The sequence below is a fragment of the Pongo abelii genome, chromosome 21, assembly GCF_028885655.2.
Source record: "Pongo abelii isolate AG06213 chromosome 21, NHGRI_mPonAbe1-v2.0_pri, whole genome shotgun sequence".
NCBI classification, from domain to species: domain Eukaryota; kingdom Metazoa; phylum Chordata; class Mammalia; order Primates; family Hominidae; genus Pongo; species Pongo abelii.
The window spans coordinates 55,330,386-55,352,204 of NC_072006.2; the positions used below are offsets into that span (position 1 = coordinate 55,330,386).

The window sequence follows — 21,819 nt, forward strand, 5'->3', positions numbered from 1 at the left end:
CATGATCCACATTAGAGACAGACATGCTGTTGCTGCTGTTTGTATTTTTTTCTCCAGGCAGACCCATAAAGCAAGTTTTTGCTGGGCATGTTATTTGCATGGTGAAAAGAACAAGGCATCTCCTTATTGAGGGAAACACACATAAGGGCTGGGGTGGGCGGGGCTGGGCTGATGACCCAGCTTCCTTTCACGGCTGCAGGCAGAGGGGTAGGGCCCCTCTGCTGATGTGCGGGTGTCCTTCCCGGGGTGTGGGAGTGAGGGTGTCCTTCCCCGGGTGCGTGGGAGTCGGTGCTGCGCCAGGACTGCACTCGGAAGCGGCCTGTCCCTCTCCAGGCGTCTGCAGTGGATGGCAATGGCTTCGGGCCACAGATGGCAGGCAGGGCAGGCGTGTCCTCCGCGCTCAGTTATTGTCTCTGGTGTCCGAGGAGGCACTTCCGAACAAGATGTCACTGTCCTGGGACACGCTCAGCTGCGACTTGGTTTTGATGAGGAACTGCGCCCTCCGGAACATCACCCTCTCCTGCTCCTGCTTGAGCTCCAGGTAGGAGCGGGAGAAGGTGTGGAAGATGGAGGTGACTGGGAAGGCCATGAGCAGGATGCCGCTCAGGATGCTGCTCAGGGCCACTACCTGGCCCGGGGTGCTCCTGGGGACCATGTCGCCATAGCCCACTGTCGTCATGGTGATGACGGCCCACCAGTAGCAGGCAGGGATGCTGGTGAACTCGGGGCTGTCGGCCATCTCGTTCTCGATGACGTAGAGCAGGGGCGCGAAGAGGGCGATGGCCACGCAGAGGAAGAGCAGCAGGAGCCCGAACTCGCGGGTGCAGCGGCGGGCCGTGAGCCCCAGCGTCTGCAGCCCCAGGGAGTGGCGCGCCAGGCGCATCACGTACAGGATGCGCAGCGCCCGCAGCACGCGCAGCACCAGCCCCACCTTGTCCAGGTAGCTGTTGCCCGCGCCGGGCTTGCGGCGGCCCGCGGCGGCGCCGTCCACCAGCAGCGTGATATAGTAGGGCAGGATGGCCACCAGGTCGATCAGCGTCAGCGGGCTCCGCAGGAAGGCGAACTTGCTGGGCGCCTGAATGAGCCGCAGGAGGAACTCCAGGGAGAACCAGCCCACGCACACCGACTCCACGATGAAGACGTTGTGGCACATCTGGGAACAGTGGCCCTGGGAGAGAGGGGAAGGGACGCCGGAGAGGTCAGCGGGCCCACCAGGGAAGGAGCACAGAAGCTCTGCCCTGTGCCCTGCTGGGCTTCTCAGGCGGACGGTGACCTCTCCAGGTTGAGTGGCCCCGGGCCCTCTCCCTAGTTGTGCCCACTCTGAGGCCTGGGGCACTAAGCACCATCTCTACACTGGCTGCTCCTCATCTCTCTCCAGCCCCCACCTCGGCCCTGAACTCCAGACCCCCAACAGGTTGCCTCCCTGAAGCTCCCACCTGGGTGTCTGAGGGGCATCTCGAACTCGCCATGGGATCCTGGTTTCCTCTGCCCACTGGTGGTTTCCCTCCCCAGCTTTTGGCAATCCCATCTTTCCAATGGCTCAGGACAGGAGACCTGGCATCATCCTTACCACCTTGTGTATAATCCCCAGGAAGTCTCTTCATTTAAAACAGTGACAGAACCAAACCCACTGCCGGACTGCTCCCACCTGGTCTGGCTACCATCCTTTCTTGCCTGGACGGTTGCAGTCACCTCCCCGCTGGGCTCCCTCATCCCTGCAGTCCATTTTCCACACATAGCCAGAGGGATCCTGTTCCTCCTCTGCTTAGCACCCTCCATGGCTCCCGATGGACTCTGAGGAATAGTCTTGTTCAGTGCCCCCATCACTGCCCCGGGCAAATTTAGGCTAAGGCTGCCTCACCGAAGCTTTCAAAAGAGGCTGGAAATGTGCAGTTTTACATGAACTCTCCTGGTGACAAATGTTGGTGATAATGTTGGTTAAATAGATAAAATGTTGATTTAAGTCCTGGTGATAATTCAGTGCAAAGAAATACTCTACGGGCCACTAAAACACGTATTTTTGTTGGGTTTGGCATGCAGGCTGCCAGCTTGCCTCTCTGGTCTGGAATATAACTGGGTGGTAAACAGTCCTTTAGTGGATTTGGGCCTCATCCTTGAAGGGGCCTTTGGCAGAGAGGAGAGGCCAGCATGGTTCCAACCTGGGGCATCTTGGAGGTTCTGGGGCACAGCTGAGTTCTACAAGTCCCACTTGAACAATTCTGTCTCTAGGAATATGTTAGAGGCTGGAGATATGAACTAATACCTGGTGGGGCTTTAAGGTCTTAGACCTCTGGGATGGGAAGCCCCTTCCTCTGGGAAGCCTTCCTGGAGCGTGCCCCACTAAGTAGCTCCAGCAGTGTCAGTGGGCCTCCCACACAGAGCCTCCTTGGCTTGTGTCTCACACTTATGGTGATGGGGGGGTGGGTGGTGTCACTACTCCATCCCAACCCCAATAGACTTGAAGCTTCTTGAGGTCGGAAGACTTGTCCTGGTCACCCTGTCTCCCCTGTAGTGCCTGCATACAGTAGGCACTCAAATGTGTGCACAAGGAGTATGTGAAGCAGTGAATCCCACTGCACCCCAAAATGAAGTTGAAGAACAGCATTTTCACTGAATCCTTAAAAAGGCAAAGGTATTATTATTTTTTCAAAAAGCAAGTATCAGAAGTTGAACAAAACAGTGGCTTTATTAGTATTTTCCTGATAAAATCACGATCAAAGATGTTGGAGCTGAGAAGAAATTTATAGTAAGTACAGCAATTTCCAGACAGGTCTCAAATGGTGAGCATTTTCCCTTTCCTTTCTTTTTCTTTTTGACCCTAATCCTTAAGAGAGGACTTTCTGCACATCCACTATGCATCACTTCTAATCCCTTCATGTGGTGTGGACTCAGTCAGCCCAATCACTTCTTTTTTTTTGCTCTTGTTGCCTAGGCTGGAGTGCAATGGCGCAATCTCGGCTCACTGCAACCTCCGCTTCCCAGGTTCAAGTGATTCTCCTGCCTCAGCCTCCCGAGTAGCTGGGATTACAGGCATGTGCTACCACGTCCGGCTAATTTTGTATTTTTAGTGGAGACGGGGTTTCTCCATGTTGGTCAGGCTGGTCTCGAACTCCCGACCTCAAGTGATCTTCCTGCCTCGGCCTCCCAAAGTTCTGAGATTACAGGCGTAAGCCACCGCACCTGGCCCCAATCACTTCTAATCACTTCATGTGAACTCACTGAATCCTTGCAACACTGTTAGGTGGGCCTGTTCATATCCGCCCTGGACAGGTGAGAAATCAGAGGCTCAAAGAGTTTAAATAACTTGCCCACAGCTACTACACAGCTAGAGAGGAGAAAGCAGGATTTAAATTCAGGCCATCTGGCTCTAGCCCTGACCTCTTCATCACTACTCTTCATGCTTATTGAAAGTTAATTTTACCAGCTGGGTGTGATGGTATGTGCCTTTAGTCCCAGCTATTCAGGAGGCTGAGGCAGGAGGAATGCTTGAGTCCAAGAGTTCGAGTCCAACCTCGGCAACATAGCAACACTCCATCTCTAATTTTTTTTTTTTTTTTGAGACAGGGTCTCACTCTGTTGCCCAGACTTGAGTACAGTGGTGCAATCTTGGCTCACTGCAACCTCCACCTCCCAGATTGAAACAATTCTGATGTCTCAGCCTCCCAAGTAGCTAGGATTACAAGCGAGTGCCAACACGCCCAGCGAATTTTTGTATTTTTAGCAGAGATGGGGTTTTGCCATGTTGGCCAGGCTGGTCTTGAACTCCTGACCTGAAGTGATCCACCTGCCTCAGCCTCCCAAAGTGCTGGGATTACAGGCGTGAGCCACCACACGTGGCCTAAAATTGTTTTTTTCATTTAAAAAAGTTTAAAAAGTTAACCTTACTAGTTGAATGCTATTTTCTTAATACCCATTTAAAAATTCAACTTGTAAGCCAGGCATGGGGGCCCACTTTCTTCACATACATAAGTGGAAAAATCGTGACACGGTGAGTACTTCTAATGTTAAATTCGAGAGTGCATGTAAATAAGACATGAGAATCGCTTCAATCTGGGAGGTGGAGGTTGCAGTGAGCCAATATCGCACCACTGTACTCCAGTACAGTGTAATCTTAGCACTTTGGGAGGCAGAGGTGGGAGGATCACTTGAAGCCAGGACTTTGAGGCCAGCCTGGGCAGCAAAGCAAGACCCCGTCTCTTAAAAAGAAATAAATAAACTCAATGTATACAAAAAGTACCAGCAAGCCTCTGTGGATTATTAATGCAACAGCTATTGCTACTTCCTGACATGGTGAGTACTTCTAATGTTAAATTCGAGAGTGCACGTAAAGCACTTAGCACATGCAGGGTACACAGTCAGTGCTCAATAAATATTGGCTGGCATGATATTTACGTTCAGTTCACACTGCCATACCTATTTCTCCACTGCCTATACAATTTGTACCTCTGAGACCTTTCGGTCTTTCTTGAATCTTCCAGAATCCCCATATACAGGGAAGGAGTCACCAACTCAAAGGCCCATGGTCTCATACACAAGGAGACTGAACTGGGCCCCTGTGGACTTGGCTGTCCCCAGGAGCTGCCGTGTAGGACTGCAGGCTGGTGTGTATGTTGGTGGCGGGGCAGGGGGAGGGGAGGGACCCAACCTTAAAATTTTTTTAAAAATTTTGTTTTTTAGAGATGGAGTCTCACTCTGTTGCCCAGGCAGGAGTGCAGTGGCGTGATCATGGCTCACTGCAGCCTCACCTCCGAGGCTCAAGCAATCCTCCTGCCTCAGCCTCCCAAGTAGCTAGGACTACAGGTACAAGCCACCACACCTGGCTAATTAAATTTTTTTTTTTTTCCATAAAGATGGGGTCTCACTACATTGCACAGGCTGATTTTGAACTCCTGGGCTCAAGCGATCCTTCTGCCTCCAGCTCCCAAAGTGTTGGAATTATAGGTGTGAGCCACCACACCTGGCCTGATCTTATGATTTTTTAAAAGAAGCTGAGATTTTAAATTTTTATGTGAAAAAACTTCACTTTTAATATTGGCAACCAAGTCAAATATTTGGGAAACCTTGTGTGGGCCAATCACATAGTCCTGTGGGGCTACATTAGGTCCCCACGCTGCCACATGGGAACCGTATTTCCATGCTTACAAACACAGACTGGACTTAGAACTGGGGTTGGGCAGTGTCCTCAAATACCGAGTGGGTGTGAAAACACTTCCCCCACAGGGTTGCCGGAGCATTCCCTGGGGAGATAAGATGTAGGTGGCACATGCAGCCGAGCTCCGGCTCCCGTGAACTCCCAGATGAGTGGGAGCCCTTAGACTGTAGCACACACCCCGTGTCAGGCCCTGGAGTAACTAAACTTTCCATCCATTCTCTTATGTAACAAAAAGAAATGCTCACCATTTGTAGACACACATGTACCCATCAATAAAAATTATCTTCAGGACCCAGAAAATGTGTCTGGGCTACTATGATGCAAATGATTAGGAAGGTTGAGAAAGGGCGGAGTGGTTGAGATAAATTTGATGATATATGTAATGTGCTTCGCGCAAGGCCAGGCACGTCAAAACTCACGCCATCCATTTATTCACTCATTTGTTCATTCAACAAAGAGTGGTTGAGTGCCTGTTTGTGCTGGACACTGTTCTAGACACTGGCAAGGGGGAGGGCAGCGGCAGGCACAGTGGAGGCCAAGACAGGCACAGGCGTGGACCCCCATGATGCTCACATATTAACAGGGAGGCAGATCATGCACACAAACATTCCTGATGTCAGGAGGGACCAGGGATGCTAGTCAGCCAGTGTGCAATCAGCAGAGGCTTCCTGGAGGAGGTGACAATGCTCAGAGTCCCTTCCCTCGTGGTGGCGCGTTTCCCCGCGGGGCGTGGGCTCTTACCTGCTCCTCCTCCTCCCTCAGACTGGGCAAGGTGCTGACGGAGAGGTTGACGGCGGTGACGGTCACGAAGAGCACCGACAGGCAGGCGAACACCTTGCCAGGCAGCCCCGAGTGCGGCCTCTCCACCATGTCGCGCAGTCGCCGCATGCAGCGCCCCAGGCGGCCCTCGCCCTCGGCTGGGCCCTCACTGTCGCGGCCCTCGCTGTCCAGCGCGTCGTCCTCTTCCTCTCGCTCCACCATCTCCGCGAACTCCTCAATCTTCTGCAGGTAGCGGCGCTTGCAGCAGCCGTCCAGGTGGTCCTCCGCGATGCCCCAGTACAGCAGCTCCTCCTGGAAGGACAGAGCGCACATCTCGCGCAGCAGCCGCAGCTTGCCTGCGCGCAGGAAGGTCAGGATAGTGCCGAAGGCCCCCGGGTTGCGGTCGAAGAAGAACTCGTTGCAGGTGACGTCGTAGTCATCGCACACGTTGAGGATGTCGTCGAAGTTGGTGCAGGCCTTGAGCTGGCCCAGGCGCGTCAGCGGGAACTCGTCCAGCGTGGTCCAGGGCAGCGAGTACTTGATGCCGCCCACGTTGATGATGATCCGTCGGCGGCGGTCCTCGGGCTGACAGCCCTGGCGGGGCTCATCCTGAGGCCGCAGCCGCTGCGCCCGGCGGTAGAACGCGCCCTTGATGGCCTGGCGCTGCGGGAGGAAGGCCGGGTGGAAGGAGGCGTCCGAGGTGCAGCTCAGCGCGCTGTAGTCGTAGTCAGAATTGTCTCCCGGTAAGAGGGTCATTTTGGGCCTTCACATCCCTCTCGGGCCTGTGGGGAGAAGGGAGGAAAGACCCTCAGTGGCCACCCCTAGCTTCACCTTGCTGAGAATGCAGATTCCGCAGGTATTCACTGTTAGGGATGGAATCTTTGTCCCCCACATCCATAGGTTGCAGGCCCTAGTCCTCAATGGGATGGTATTAGGAGGTGGGACCTTTGAGATGTCATTTAGTTCAGATGTGGTTATGAGAGCAAAGCCTCCACGATGGGATTCCTGTTCTTATAAGAGGAGGAAGACAGGCTGGGCGCAGTAGCTCACGCCTGTAATCCCAGCAATTTGGGGGGCTGAGGCGGGTGGATCACCTGAGGTCAGGAGTTTGAGATCGGCCTGGCCAACATGGTGAAACCCTGTCTCTACTAAAAATACAAAAACTAGCCAGGCATGGTGGCGTGCACCTGTAATCCTAACTACTAGGGAGGCTGAGGCACGAGAATAGCTTGAACCTGGGAGGCGAAGGTTGCAGTGAGCCGAGATGGTGCCACTGCACTCCATCCTGGGTGACAGAGCGAGACTCCATCTCAAAAAATAAAAACAAAACAAAACAAAACAAAAAAGAAGAAGAAGAGGAAGAGACACTAGGGCTTTCTCTCTGCCATGTGAGCACTCAGGGAGGCATCTAAGTGTGAAACCCGGAGGAGTGCTGCTGGTGCCCTGCTCTCAGACTTGCAGCCGACAGAACTGGGAGAAATAAGTGTTGCTGAAGCCACCCAGTCTGTGGTATTAATATTTGGTTACATCAGCCTGAGCTGACAAAGACATTCACCTAATAGTGAAATAGCAACAACATTGTTCAGCATCTCCCAGCCTTCACAATTCTCCCATATCCATCTATGCACTGGGGATGCAGCCGTGTGCAGAATGTCAAGGGGTCTCTGATCTCAGGCTGCTGACATCCTAGTGGATTTTCAGGTGACACATGTACTGTTATTTACTTAACATTTTATTTTAAATTAACCTTTTTTGTTTTTTGGTATTTATTTGGCTTGGAAAAAACAATTTAGTGTAGATCTACAGTTCTCATAGGGCTGATTTAGTCCCCCAAAAGACATGTGGCAATGCCTGGGAGCATTTCTGCTGGTCGTGACTGGGGTTGCTATTGGCAATTAGTAGGTAGAGGCCAGGGAATGCTGTTGCATGTCCTACAATGCACAGGACAGTCCCCACAACAGACACTTATCTGGTCCCAAGTGTCCTTAATGCTGAGGTGGAGAAGCCTGGTTAATGGTTATGAACGTAGACTTTGGAGCCACACAGCCTGGGCAAGTGACTCAACCTTGATGTGTCTCAATTTCCTTGTCTGTAAAATGGGTATAGCCACGTGACCTACTTGATAAGATTACTGGGAGGTCTAAGTGAATTATGTACATAGGAGCATTTAATGCAGTGCCTGGCACATAGTAGGTATTCAGTAATTATTGTCTATTATTATTATTATTATTATTTTTGAGGCAGATCCTCGCTCTTTTGCCTAGGCTGGAGTTCAGTGGCACGATCTTGGCTCATTGCAACCTCCGTGCCACAGGTTCAAGCAATTCTCATGCCTCAGCCTCCCGAATAGCTGGGACTACAGATGTGCCACCACACCTGGTTAATTTTTGTATTTTTAGTAGACGTGGTTTTGCCATGTTGGCAAGGCTGGTCTTGAACTCCTGACCTCAGGTGATCTGCCCACCTTGGTCTCCCAAAGTGCTGGGATTACAGGTGTGAGCTACTGTGCCCAGACTACTATTATTTATCTTAAAGGGACAACTTATATTGTTTCCATTAATGGAAAACAGATACCACTTGCCATAAATCAGAAGCAATGGACAAAGAAATGCACAACTATGAAAGCAATGCCATGTTTGCTCAGGGGTTGGCAAACATCACCTTGAGGATGCAGGGGTGAACTGGACAGCCATGTTCATCCGGGAAGCCTTCCTTGGCTCTTCCAGCTAAATTGAGCACCCCTCCCCTTACAACTGGTGCATCCGTCTTCACGGCACTTACCACCAGTTCTAGAACTGTCTGTGTGCAAGCCTGGCTCCTTCATTAGGCAGCCTGCTCCCTGGGGGAAGAAACGTGCTTTAGTCGTCTCTGAATCGCTATGCTCAGCACTGTAAAGGCTCAAAGAAGTGCTTGCTAAATGAGTACATTTCCTGTTGATGAGACCAACATGATAAGGCGACTTCTGGGGAACTGAGGTCAAAATATCAACTTGCATGGACTCCTTCCTTCCCAACCCTCAAAGCTAAGGGTTTCTGCTACTGGAACAAGATTGCTTATTCATTACCAGCTCATGGGCTGAATTTGGTTCACAAATATTTTGCTTGGCTTGGAGAAGTTTTTGAAAGTTGAGAAATTTCATGTAAAAATCCATATCCTTGGCTTCTCTTAAAAAATCAGGATATCTGGCAACACTTGGCCCAAACGCCAACTGAGAAATGGCTACTCCTTTAGGCAGCACATGCTCCAATCCACCACAGTCCCCATCCCCAACTATTGTCTTCCTAACACCCACTCTATTCCACTCATGTGTGTTTCCTTCCCGGCCCTATAGGCATTTGAGTTTGAGACCCTTACATTATAGCTATAGAGCTCTCTGGAATTAAGCCGATGCATAGAAAAGTTACTAGGAGTCAAATACTCTGCTTTTAAAAATCACCAGCCCTTGGCTGGGTGCGGTGGCTCAGGCCTGTAATCCCAGCACTTTGGGAGGCCGAGGTGGGTGGATCACGAGGTCATAAGATCGAGACCATCCTGGCCAACAAGGTGAAACTCCATCTCTACTAAAAATACAAAAATTAGCCAGGTGTGGTGGCACACGCCTGAAATCCCAGCTACTCGGGAGGCTGAGGCAGGAGAATCCTTTGAACCCAGGAGGTGGAGGTTGCAGTGAGCTGAGATGGTGCCACTGCACTGCAGCCTGGTGACAGAGCAAGACTCTGTCTAAAAAAAACAAAACGAAACAAATCAAAAACACAAAATCACCAGCCCTCTCCCTAGACAAATCCCCGATGGAATCAAGTGGTAAAAGTCTATCAATTCCAAATGGAAACCCATTTCCAACACTTAAATATGGGTCGGTGCTGTGGACATGTTCAGGAAAACACTCGCTCACAAACACACACATACACAAACACATGTATGTATGAATGAGAAAGTGTTTTAATAGGTGCTGGAAGGGGAGGGAGGGTGTTTCACACTTAAAAGGGGCTCCTTCCTAAGAGGAATTGCTTTACAAAAGCACATCATCCCTCTACTACTCACTGATCTTTGGGGAAGGCTACAATTGCATAGATCAGGGTTTGGAAAACTAGGGTACACCTGTGTTTGAAAGAAAAGTGATTTGATTTTAGACGGTTAGAGTGTTTTTAACTTCACCTAAAATTGGAACCCATCTCCTCAGGCACAGCCTGCCAGGATCCTTTGGAGGCGTGGGAATAATCCCTTTCAGGCACTTTCCTTGGTGATCTCTCTTTTCAGCTCTGCTGTTTCATCTTTGCTACCACAGAAAAGAGAAAAAGTGACATTCTGTTTGGCAAGAATGGTGATGGAGGTAAAGGGAAAATGCCTCACACAAGCCCTGGAGGGCTCTTGTGAATCCCCGTGGCTGTAATCACCTCTTCTTTTTAGGAATTTCTTCTTTCAACCCTCCCAGTTTTCCCTCCAGCAGAAAACTCCCCCAATTAGTGATTTATTTCCTTCACGCCCTGCCCCCACGTGAGTTTCCTGTGTGGAAAGTGATCCTGTCTTGGCAGCACGAGCACGGTGAGTATGGAGAGGCTGATGCTACTCGGAGGGTAATAAACAGGAGGGTAATAAACAGAGTAACGACCTTGTTCTTAAAGCCAGAGTCCCCTGGGGAAATGCTGAGGCCAGAACTTGCCAAAGGAAGAACGGGCATATTTCTCCATGGCCTTTGGTTTTGCAGATACCTGGTCTGATGTGAGATGGATGGCTCAGCACCTCTATACCCTACACTAAAGTTCATAAATCAAAGAGGCCCCAAAGCCTGGGCTTCTGAAAAATAATACTGCTTTCCGCGCAGCCTGATATCCTCACAAGAAATTTTTTATTTCTCCGTGGTGTTAGTTCTGTTAGTTCTACAGCATGGTGGGTTTAAGTGATTTTGCCTCCGAGGGTCTGTGGATGCTTGGGGAGAGGAAGCTGTTTGAGGCAGAGGCTGCGATGGGGGAGATGAGGTGAAGTCCGGAGGCAGGTGTCATTCATTCACTCATTTGTTTGTTTATTCAATAGTTACTGAACACTCACCACGTGTCAGACTCTGTATTAGAGCCGGAGACACGGCAGAGAACAAGACAGACCCAGGCCCTGTCCTCATGGAGGTGACCTTCTGGTGGGGAAGACTGTTTCTAAATGAGCACACAAGTCATTTCAGGCTGCAGCGACTACAGTGTTGTTGACAGAGCAAAGTGAGAGATGGAGAATGACTATTGTGGGGTGTGGGGCAATATTGGCTGGAGGGGTGAAGGAGGGCTTCTTGGAGGAGGGGTCATGGGGTTGAGCCGCATGGATGGATCCAGTCCTGTGAGGACCTGGCAGAGGGAGTGGCAAGAATTTGCTCCCTGACTTGGGGGTGGGCTTGGATGATCAAAGACCAGAGAATGCTGAGCACAGAGCGAGGGGAAGCTGGGAGAAGAGGAGAGGGGCAGGGGCCAGGTGCAGCAGGGCCAAGGGGCTGACAATAAGGAGCTGGGGCTTATTCTGCAAGGGACAAGGAGTCCATGTGTGCCTGTCAGGTCAGTGGACAACGGGTGGGCTGGGGAGTCCAGGCTGGAGGCTATGGAAGTCATTCTGGAAATGACTAAGGTTTGCAGCGGTGGAAGTCCCAGAGAACAGGAGGGATTTGGGATGAACTTTGGAGGAAGAGCCCTCAGGACTGGCTGAGGAATGGGGCCTGGGGGAGGGGGAAAAGAGAAGAATCAGGATTCCAGGGGTGCCATTTACCGAGGCGACGGATAGGTGGCGCTATGGTGAGCTGAGTCAGAGGAAGCCATTCCTGGCTGTGGGATTATGGACAGAAGAAGAAGCCGGCAAAATCCAGGAGAGAGGGTGGAGATGGGTGTCTCCACAGGATGGGGCCAGACCATCAATGCTGAGCTGATGGGTGTGTGTTTGCGGGGGGTGAGGGTGTCACCTGGCAGCTTTGACCTGGCTAGGCTGGCAGGGGTAGTAAAGCTATGGTGAAGTCAGAGGCAGGGGCCTCACCTGTGCCCTGTGCCCGGTAGCCACTGAAGCTGCATCACATCAGGCCAGAGTGGTCAGTGCAGGGCATACGGTAGGCAGAAAAATGTCCCCACATTCCCCTAGATGCCCATGTCCTAATCCTAATCCCTGGAAGCTGTGACTATGTTAGACTGCATGGCAAGGAGGAATGAAGGTTACAGATGGAATTCAGGCTGCTACAGCTGACCTGAGATGAGAAATTATCTTGGATGATCTGGGTGGGCCCAGTGTAATCAACAGGGTCCTTATTTGTGGAAAAAGAAAGCAGGAGATGGAGCGGCAGAGCGCTGTGGCATGAGAATGACTCCACTGGCCACTGCTGGCTTTGAAGATGGATGAAGGGGCCATGAGTCAAGGAATGTAGGTGGCCTCCAAAGGCTGGAGGCCAGGAAATGAGCTCCCTGGAGCCTGCAGAAAGGAGCACGGCCTTGCCAACACTCGATATTAGCCCAGCCAGACCCATTTCCAACCTCTGACCTCCAGACCTGTAAGATAATACAATTGGGCTGTCTTAAGCCACTCAGTTTGTGGCAATTTGTGACAGTTGCAATAGGAAATGGGATGCTGAGGCCAGGCATGGTGGCTCACGTCTGTAATCCCAGCACTTTGGGAGGCCGAGGCGGGTGGATCACTTGAGGCCAGGAGTTTGAGTCCAGCCTGGCCAACATGGTGAAACCCCATCTCTACTAAAAATACAAAATTAAGCCGGGCATGGTGGCGGGCGCCGGTAATTCCAGCTACTGGGAAGACTGAGGCAGGAGAATCGCTTGAACCTGGGAGGCAGAGGTTGCAGTGAGCGGAGATGGCGCCACTTCACTCCAGCCTGGGCGACAGAGTGAGACTCTGTCTTGAAAAAAAAAAAAAATGGGGGGATGTTGAAAAAAAAAGCTGGTTCTGGTTCTGGTTCTCCTCCAGCTCGAGGGACAATGTGCCAACCACCCTAAGCTGAGGAGGCAGAAGGGTGCACAGGCTTTAAAATCAGGAGACCTGGGTTCAAGGCCAGTTGCTCTGTGACTTTGGGCAAGTTGTGCCCTACCCCTGAGACTCAGTTTCTTTATCTGTATAATGAGGCTACAAACAACTCCTGCCTCCTTGAGTTATGGTGAGGACAAAAGCAGACGGCATAGGTGATGCGCTTGGCTCCATGCCTTACGCTCAGTGAACCCTCAATAGTCGCCTCGGAATTCTCACAAGCTATGAGAAGAGTCGGCTGCCCCCCTCCCTGCTTCCCAAGAGAATCTTCTTTTCTGATCTGACCCACTGGGATTTGGATCCAGCATCATCTGACCCCCGGATCCAATTGCTGGAGGGTATGCGGGCTGGCCTAGCACTCTGGGAAAGCCACTGGGCGGTAATGAGGGAAATGAAGATGCTGCTGCCCTGTGACCCAGGAATCCCACTTCTGGGTCTATTTCCCAGACCTGGGACCACAAAGGGCTGTGGCAGGCATTGTCAGTAATAAATTATTTGCACTCAAATCCTTCACTCAGGGTTTGCTTCTGGGGAACCAGATGGAAGAGAGTAACAAACAAGGTACAAGAATGTGTGTTCTGTGTTGTTTATGGTACCAGGAGGTCCCCTAGCATCCATCCCCAGGGGAGTGGACAGGCAAGTCTTCGTAGCGGCAGATTTTGGAATCCTGCAGATTGCCCAGGAATCAGAAGCAATGGACTGGGTGGAGATTTAGCAACACATTTAGGTCTTAGAAACAGTGTGCCGAGTGGAAAAAGAAACAGAAGTTTCTAGCACTGTGCTATTTATGTAAATGAACACACACACATTACATATTTTACAAGGTCTCAAGCACATGTGAGGATCTATATCAACCACATGGAGGGTGCCTGGAAGGGCAAAGGAAGGGGAAGAAGCACGGGGATTGGAACAAAGAAGAAAAATGAGTACGATGAGACAGCCTGGCACAGGCCAATGAGGAGGCGTGCTGGGAAGCGGTGTGGTTTGTACAACTCCGGGTTTTAACCCAGGTTTAAAAAGAAAAATGAAGAGCACAAAAACAACAGAACCTTCTGAATTGCTCGGGTGCTCAGTGGAGATACAGATTCCTGGGACCCTCCCTTCCCAGTCGGAATGCCTGAAGGGGAGGCCCAGGAATGAGCATTTTCACAGGCTCTCCTGGAGATTCTGTGTGAGGGAGGGGACCGGGAATGCCTGGAGCTCTCCCAGGGGCTGGAGGCACAGGAGCTGCTCTGGGCTTTCACCAGGACTCCCCTGCCCAATGTGTCAATCTCCTAGAGGCTCTGGAAGGCTCTGTGAGTCCCGCTTCATTGGAGAAATGGAATCCCTTCTGGTTCGTGGGAAAAATCTTCTGCACTGGGGCTGCCTTGATTACATTTCCATTCAGGAGCTCAGAGATCCACTGACACTCTCCTTGCAATTTTTCTATCCTTCCTTTGAGGAAAAAGGTGATGCTTATGAGCTATGGCTGAGGGCTGAGAACATACTTCCAAAGATAAATGATCATTGAGACCATAAGGCGTTCTGAGTGGCAGTTCTCATGTGACCACCCTGAAGTCAGCACATGACTGAGGGTACAGGTGCAGGACCTGTGGGGTGGGATTTGAGAGGGCGGAATGGGATGGAGTGAAGGTCCAAGCCAGGCGTGGCTAGTCGTCCCTGCTGCTCCTGCTAATAACGCTGTGGCCTGAGCAGGTCATCACACCCACTGAACCGCTGGCCTCTCTGAGCTTGCCTCCTCCTCTAGAAGATGGGGATAAGATTGCCGACCTCACGGGGCTATTATGGGGATCTGGTGAACGGAGGTTTGCTGCAGGGATGAGCAGTGTCACTGGGCCTCCTGTCCCCATGGCTACATTCCATCAGGGGCATGAAATGGTTCTACAGATGGTCCTGGGCTGACCCCAACTGCTTTCAGGTCTGTCTCCGGGGTTCCAACAAGCTGCGGGCCTCTCTGGACCCTGTTCTTTCTGTCTAATACTCTCCGTCCCTCTTCCGAGTGGCAGCAGGGAATGTAGAGAGAGTGCTAACTGCACAAAGTGTTATAAATAGCAGCAACCACAGCCTTCCTCCACTGCAAACTCACTAAGTGCCAGGTGCTGTGCTAGGAGCCTTAATTGCCCGAGTCTCCATCCTTTCCTAAAAAGGCGGGCATTATCACTACTACCCCCATTTTACAAATGAAGAAACTGAGGCTCTGAGAAGTGAAAACTTACATCTGGCAATAAGCGATGAAGCCAGAATTAAACTAGATCTGTGGGACTCCAGGCCAAACCTCTTTTACCCCTACCTTTTACTGCCTCCTTGAACCACTTCTTCCTTTCGGGGAGCTGGTGTGGTGTCTCCATCCCTTGCAGTGAGTCAGGGACTGGGTTTCTAGTCTCTATTTCATATGGACAAGATTTTGGAATGTTTCTGAGGATGGGGAGAGGCAGGCAATTGTCCATGGCTGGGGAAACATATTTATCACTATTTTATATTTGCAAGAGAGCAGAGTTAAAAAAATCGACAAAACCCCTAGTTTTGCCGAACTCAGCATTGCCATTTTGGCCTCTGGGAAGGAGATGTTGACAATGGAGGCAGAGGGTGGAGTCATCTCCGGAAGCCCTGCTGATAACCTTGATTTTGGCCCAATGAGTCTCATTTGGTCTTCTGATCTCCAGAAACTATGAGATAATAAATGCAGGCTGGGCACAGTGGCTTACGCCTGGAATCCTAGCACTTTGGGAGGCCAAGGTGAGAGAACTGCTTGAGTTCCAGAGTTCAAGGCCAGCCTGGGCAACATAGTGAGACCCTGTTTCTACAATTAAAAAAAAATCAGCTGAGTGTGGTGGTGTATACCTCTAGTCCCAGTGACTCAGGAGGCTGAGGTGGGAGGATCACTTGAGCCCAGGAGGTCAAGGCTGTGGTGGGCCATGAGAGTGACACTACACTCCAGCTGGGTGATAGAGCAAGACCCTGTCTTCCAAAAATAATAATAATAATAATAATAATACAAAATTTATATTGCTTTAAGCCACTAAATGTGTGCAAGTATGTGAAAGGAGGAAATTAACACAGCTTCCAAGGCAACTTTCCAGAGGAAAGCATTTCTCTCCTGCACTCTGCAGGCTTTGGTTTCTCTCTCTGGTACCATGCCTCTCAACCTGTGCCATTCCCTCACTCCTGGTGGACGTCTCGGGGACCCGTCCATCTCTCTCCATGCCACTCTTTCCCAGGCCCTGTGGCGTTTCACTGCCAGCATAGCTTCATCTGTCAGGATTAGGGCTCCTGGCCGAGCTGACTCAGAGGCGGGTCAGGCTGCATTAATCCCCAATTAAAACGTTAATCAAAATGGATCCAACCATTAGCCTGGCCCGGGTCCTGGCATGTTAGATTTCCAAGAGCTGCTGTGCCCTGGTGGAGAATATATCTTTCTTAGCCACCTGCCATCCGTTCTCGCCACAGTCCCACCACCCTGGGCCTTGGCCCAGCCTCCTGAAAGCTGGGGCCCAAGTTCCTGGGGAGATTATGCGCTGGGAGCTGGGCTCTTCCCTCCATCCCTCACTTGCCCCCAAATAAGAAAAAGTGCCAGTGTCCCTCTCCCCTATAAAAAAGACAGGCTGCCTCGGGAGCCTCCCTGCTGTGCTGCAGGCAAGCAAAATAACACCAAATGCACGTTCGCGTTTGCCTTCTTCTACGGGGAGGTGTTTGGGGACTGGAGCCAGAATATCCTTTTCTCTTTGCCTCCTTGTAGCTCAAAATTAAGCAGAGAAGCAGGCTCGGGGGAGCAGTGGGGACCTCAGGACGGCAGGAAGGGAGACACCTGCTTACCAGAGTCCTCTGGAGGGAGAGCATGATCGGACCTGCCCAGGGAGGTGTGGGTGTGAGACTGAAGACTCACCTCAGGGCAAGGGACAGTCTTAGGCACAATTCAGATCCTATTTGTAGCAAAGTCACTTCATTTCTGATTTCGTTAATCAAATACAGTCTGCTGGATGATAAAAACGGTCCACAGCGATGGAGTGCTTCAGCTAGGTTCTTCGCCTCTCCCTTTTTATTAATTCTATTTAGAGGGGCTTTGCCAGCTGCCATTTTCCACCCACGGGCTCCATTTCTGGGCTTAATGCATCAACCAAGGGTAGATTCCTGTACCACTAGACCTCTGGCAACAGGCAATGTTGACTCTTCATCAACATTGGAAAGCAGGGTGGAGAAAGGACAGCCAAGCCAAGGTACCTACTGAGGCTCCAGGAGGTGAGTTCCTTGGAGCTGGTTTGCGTCACTTAGCCCTGCATCCAGCACACATCTCTTTGTTCTTCTGTTTCCTGAGGCACCTCCCTCACCTCTTGCCAGAGCCCAGCTGCGCGTCTGGTGCAGAGAATTCAAAGTGGTGCTCAGATCTGCCCCAATCAGGCTCCAGGACAAGCTTCAGGAAAGTCTTTGGGGATGGGGAGAAGCAAGTAACCTCTGCCTCCATTGTCACATCTCCCTCCCAGAGGCCAAAAAGGCAACCCAGAGTTTGGCAAAACTAGGGGTTTTGTTGATTTTTTTACTCCCAAGGCTTGACAACCCAGGCTGTAGGCTGTGGGCCTGGGCTCTCAAGTCTCAGGAGAAGAACCTAGGTTGCCTCCTTTCCAGTGTGCTTGCAGTTCCGCGCAGGTTAGGAGTGTGTCCCACGACAGACATCTTTCCCCTGGAACGGGCTGGCTTCGAGAATGGAGAATGACTGAGGAGGGTGATCCCCAGGGGCCAGTGCTTGCCTGTTTTTCAAACATACCTTCCCTCCTTCCCCTCCTAGCAGGTGACTCTGCAGGGCTCCAAAAGCCGGGGGAGGCACAAGTAGAGCTCAGGTCTGGCAGAGCCTGAAAAATCCCCCAAAGAAGGACAGCATGCGCTAGCCACAGTGCCCACTGCATGGCCCCAATCATCAGTGCCAAACTTTTCTTGGAGGTGTGCTGCCGGTGAGGCTCTCCATAGGGACTCTGCCGTCATGGGTGTGGGGGTATCAAACACACACTAATGAATAAACCTCTGCTCAGATTCATAGGGCAGGAAGTTCCCCCACCCCACAATGAATCAGACCAGTTCCTGCTCCCTCCTCTCACTTCCCCCTGTACTTATCTCAGGGAGTCAGCAAAGGGGGTGGGGGCGTATGTGTCTGTCTCCCTCTTCTATGTGTCTGTCATTTAGCTGGGTAACTTTGGTGCCTGGCACCCTTTAAGTGCTTAATAACAGCAAGTGCTTAAGAAAATGCCTGCTGAATGGACAACTTAACTCATAAACCCCATTGGTGGGAACCTGCATTGCTCAGTAATGTCGGATCAGTGTTTCCCAACTCCTCCCCACCCTACCCCATCACCCGCCCCTAAGGAGCCTTGAAAAGATCTTTTCTTCCTATTCTAGAACCAATTCCAGCTTCCACGCCTCCCACCTTGAGAAGGAATGCATTAGATGAACCAAGACTTCTGCCTATATACATGGGCTGCTACAGTTGGCCGCCCAGGCAGTCTGCGGCCTCCCAAGGGGGGGCCTGGGTCTTAATCCTTACTTCTCTCTAAGCTGCATGAAGGGTGCCCCCATTCTATCCTACCCCCATCCCATCCCTCTTCACTTCTCCCCAGCATAGCGCCTCCATAAATGTTTGTGAACTGGATGAATGACTGTTGAGCGCTTGGTATGATGAGCTGCTTATAATAGGTGCTCAACCAATGTTTGTCCAATCTATGAATGAATGAATGAACTTTTCCTTCCATACCTCCGGGCTGAGCCTCTCTCCCACATGGAAACCCTAAGGCTGAGACCACCACCTTCCTACCAGTTCCTGGGGTGCCCAGTGAACTGTCTCAGTATCCCCAGCGCCTAGCACACAGTAGGCGCTCAATAAACGCTTGCTGTGTTCATAATGAATGACTCAATCAGGCCCACGGTGGGGGTGAAGGGGGGCTCCATACTGTACCTAAGGATACAGTGAATGAGCAAGTGACACACACTCCCCCACCCCAATCCCTAACTCTCCTTCCTCCCGGGATCCGGGGAGAAACCTCGGCCCACAGCCGGGATGCGCCCCCGCCGGGGTCACCGCGGCGGCGAACGTCCCAGACTTCGCATCCCGGGGACCCCTTGGGATGAACCGAAGCCGGACCCGCACCTTGGCCGTAGCAAGCGCGCTCCACGCCGCCACGCACCAGCGGTGGCTCCCGAGTCCTCTGTCGCCCTGGCCTCCCCGCAGGCGGGTTTTGAGGCCCCCGCAGGGAGTTCGGGGCCACGGCCACGTGCAGCCGCCCCCGAGCCCCAGTTTGCAGGCTCGGGGTCCGGTTCGCGCTTCGGTGGCGCCCGGCGAGGCTGCAGCGCGCAAAGTTCCCACCTCAAGTTCCCGTCGCGGCGTCCCCGCCTCGGAGTTGGCCCGGCCGCGGCTTCCGTCCCCCCCGGCTGCCCACGGGTCCGGCGCGAGGACGCGAGAGGGGCCTAGAAGCCGCCCGGGGCGCCCGCTCTGCCTCCCGGAGCCGCCGCCAAACTTCGGTCCCGGGGCCTGGCTCAGCTCCCGCCCTCGGAGCCACGGCCGCCCCGTCTCTGGCTCCCGGTCCCCGCCGGGCTCCGAGTGCGCCGGGAGCGCGGCGCAGCAACCGCCGAGGGAGGGAGCGAGGCAGGAGGCGGGACGGAGGGAGGGGACTGAGCGCGGGGCGGGGAGAAGGGGCGGGCAGCCGAGAGCGCAGCGCCTGGCCTCGCCCCGCTTCGGGACAGTGGCAGCGGCGCCACCGTCACTGGGCGTCCAGGCGCCCAATCGGGACCCCGCACCTTGGATCCGGGGGCCCTGGCGCGCCTGCTGGATTGCGCTCCTCGCGGCCAGTTCCTGAGCCCGCGTCCGGGACTGCTCGGGCTACGCCCTCCCTCCCCTTGCCTTCTTCCCCGTCTGCTCTCTCAGGAGCGACCACCCTGCGGCCCCTTCGCCTGCACGCACCAGCCTTCAAGGTCCCCGCGCTCCGCTGCCCTGGAGCTTCACGCACCAGGCGGCGCGGCAGCCTCCTAGGGTCGCGCCCCCTGTCAGCTTTCCCCGCGGTGCAAGTGCGCCGGTGGTCCCGGGTCCGGGCCCCTAGCAACACCGCCCCAGGGTCTACATGTGCCAGATATTAAAGCCTCGCTCTCCGCTGCCCCGGGGCCGCGCTCCACGCGCTTCCACATCCTGGGAACCACATGCGCCATGTCTCCTGCCTTTCCCTGGAAGTCCTGGAAGTCCAAGTGCACCGCTGCCTCTGGGTCTTTCGCCCCCCTACCCCGGGCAAGTACTGCATCCTTAAGACCCTCCACGCGCTGCTGCCCTGGAGCCGCACGCTCCAAGCAAGCTTCCACATCCTGGGGGCCACATATCGCGCGCCTTTTCTCGACCTCCTAGACCAATGTTGCCCTTGGGCCCTTCCTGCCACCGGCACCTAGGGACTGCCAGCACCTTGCTGTGCCAACTTCCTAGGACCAGTACGTACCGTGCCAGGTGTTTTCCCTTCCAGTCCCGCGGGGCCGAGGCCCCAGAGCCCTCCCGGGCCAGCAGACCCGCACTTCGTCGTCCACTCCCCTGGCCGGTGCAAGGCACTTGGACCAGGTCCTGGGGTCTTGGGGTCTTGGGGTCTTGCGCCCAGTGTGGCCGCCTAGCCTCGGAGTTGGTAGGATGCTGCACAGATGCTGGAGATTGGGTTGGAGGGATCTATTGGGTTGGAGGCATCTATTGAGTTGGAGGGATCTGTGCTGTTGGCAGGGCTGGCCTCTTAGGGTCGCTTGCCTTGCACTCCGTTCCTCTTTTCCTTTCTGTCTCTACTGCCTTTGCCTATCATCAGAGAACCAAGAAAGGACATGAAGAAACCCTGCTGCCGACCAGCCTGAGGCCTTCTGCTTAAGAGTGGGGCGCGAGTTGGGGAGTCGCGGGTGCTCATTAAGTGGGTTAGGGTTAACCCTAAGAAATGAGCGCAGGGCACACTAGCCTGCGCGGCAGTCCCAGCTGGGTGGAGCATAGGAGTTCCAGGTTATAGTGCGCTGTGATGGCACCACTGCACTCCAGCCTGAGTGACTGAGCGAGATCCAGCCTCTAAAACAACAAGAATAAAAACACTGGCTTACTGGTGAGGTGGACGCCTGGACAGACAAGGATCTGCCTAAGGACCTGTTTCCAACAGCTCACCTTCTACTGGGGGCTTGGCAGAACTGGGAAACTGCTGAAATACGTGATTGCAGAATGAAGCCAGAGAGGCCACTTTAGATAGAATAATGGGGGAGGGCTCCTGTGGAGGTGATGGTTACATGGAGCCCTGAGCCAGGAGAAGGAGCCCATCTCGCAAGATGGGAAGAGAGCTTTCTAGGTGGACAGAACATCAAAGGCACTGGCCTTCAAGCAGGAGAGAGGGAGGCATGTCTGAGAAACAGCAAAGAGACCAACCAGCAGTGTGGGGAAGGGGCCCGAGTGGGGTGGGGGTGGGCTTCTGTTGTCAGAGGGTCCCTGGATTACATATTGAGAAACACTCCTCTTCTGGTGGATCAGGCTTCTGCCTTCCTTTCCCATCTGAAAATTGTTGTCTTTTTTTTTTTTTTTTGAAACATAGTCTCTCTGTGTCTCCCAGGCTGGAGTGCAGTGGCTTGATCTCAGCTCACTGCAACTTCCATCCCCCTGGGTTCAAGCGATTTTCCTGCCTCAGCCTTCTGAGTAGCTGGGACTACAGGTGTGTGCCACCATGCCCAGCTAATTTTTGTATTTTTAGTAGAGACGGAGTTTCACCATGTTAGCCAGGCTTGTTTTGAACTCGCAACCTCAAGTGATCTGCCAGGCTCAGCCTCTCAAAATGCTGGAATTACAGGCATGAGCCACGGCACCCAGCCAGAAAATTGCTCTCTATCTTGTTTTTGAGACAGGGTCTGGCTCTGTCACCTGCTGGAATGCAGTGGTGCAATCA

At 52.8% G+C, this 21,819-nt stretch overlaps 1 protein-coding gene across 7 annotated transcripts; it reads right to left on the reverse strand.

Moving 5' to 3' along the window:
* Positions 1-24: 24 nt before the first annotated feature.
* Positions 25-19,516, reverse strand: KCNG1 (potassium voltage-gated channel modifier subfamily G member 1). 7 transcript variants are annotated; one of them, XM_054542328.2, is made up of 5 exons: positions 19,251-19,510; positions 10,067-10,187; positions 8,693-8,750; positions 5,894-6,693; positions 25-1,168 (listed from the first exon to the last, which is right to left on the reverse strand). In XM_054542328.2, the coding sequence occupies exons 4-5, from the start codon at positions 6,665-6,667 to the stop codon at positions 401-403; spliced, it is 1,542 nt and encodes a 513-aa protein (XP_054398303.1). In that variant the 5' UTR covers positions 6,668-6,693; positions 8,693-8,750; positions 10,067-10,187; positions 19,251-19,510; the 3' UTR covers positions 25-400. The 7 variants fall into 7 exon arrangements, with proteins under 7 accessions (XP_054398303.1, XP_054398304.1, XP_024094922.1 ...); XM_054542329.2 differs by lacking the exon at positions 10,067-10,187; XM_024239154.3 differs by lacking the exon at positions 8,693-8,750 and having other exon boundaries at positions 10,067-10,182.
* Between the last annotated feature and the right edge of the window lie 2,303 nt (positions 19,517-21,819).

What these genes read in the sequence shown, in the direction of transcription:
- KCNG1 (XM_024239152.3), bottom strand. Translation starts at nt 6,667, where the DNA reads ATGACCCTCTTACCGGGAGACAATTCTGACTACGACTACAGCGCGCTG. An exon ending in TGAGGGAGGAGGAGGAGCAG is followed by an intron (nt 1,169 to 5,893) that starts GTAAGAGCCCAC and finishes CCTCTCTCCCAG; the next exon opens with GGCCACTGTTCCCAGATGTG.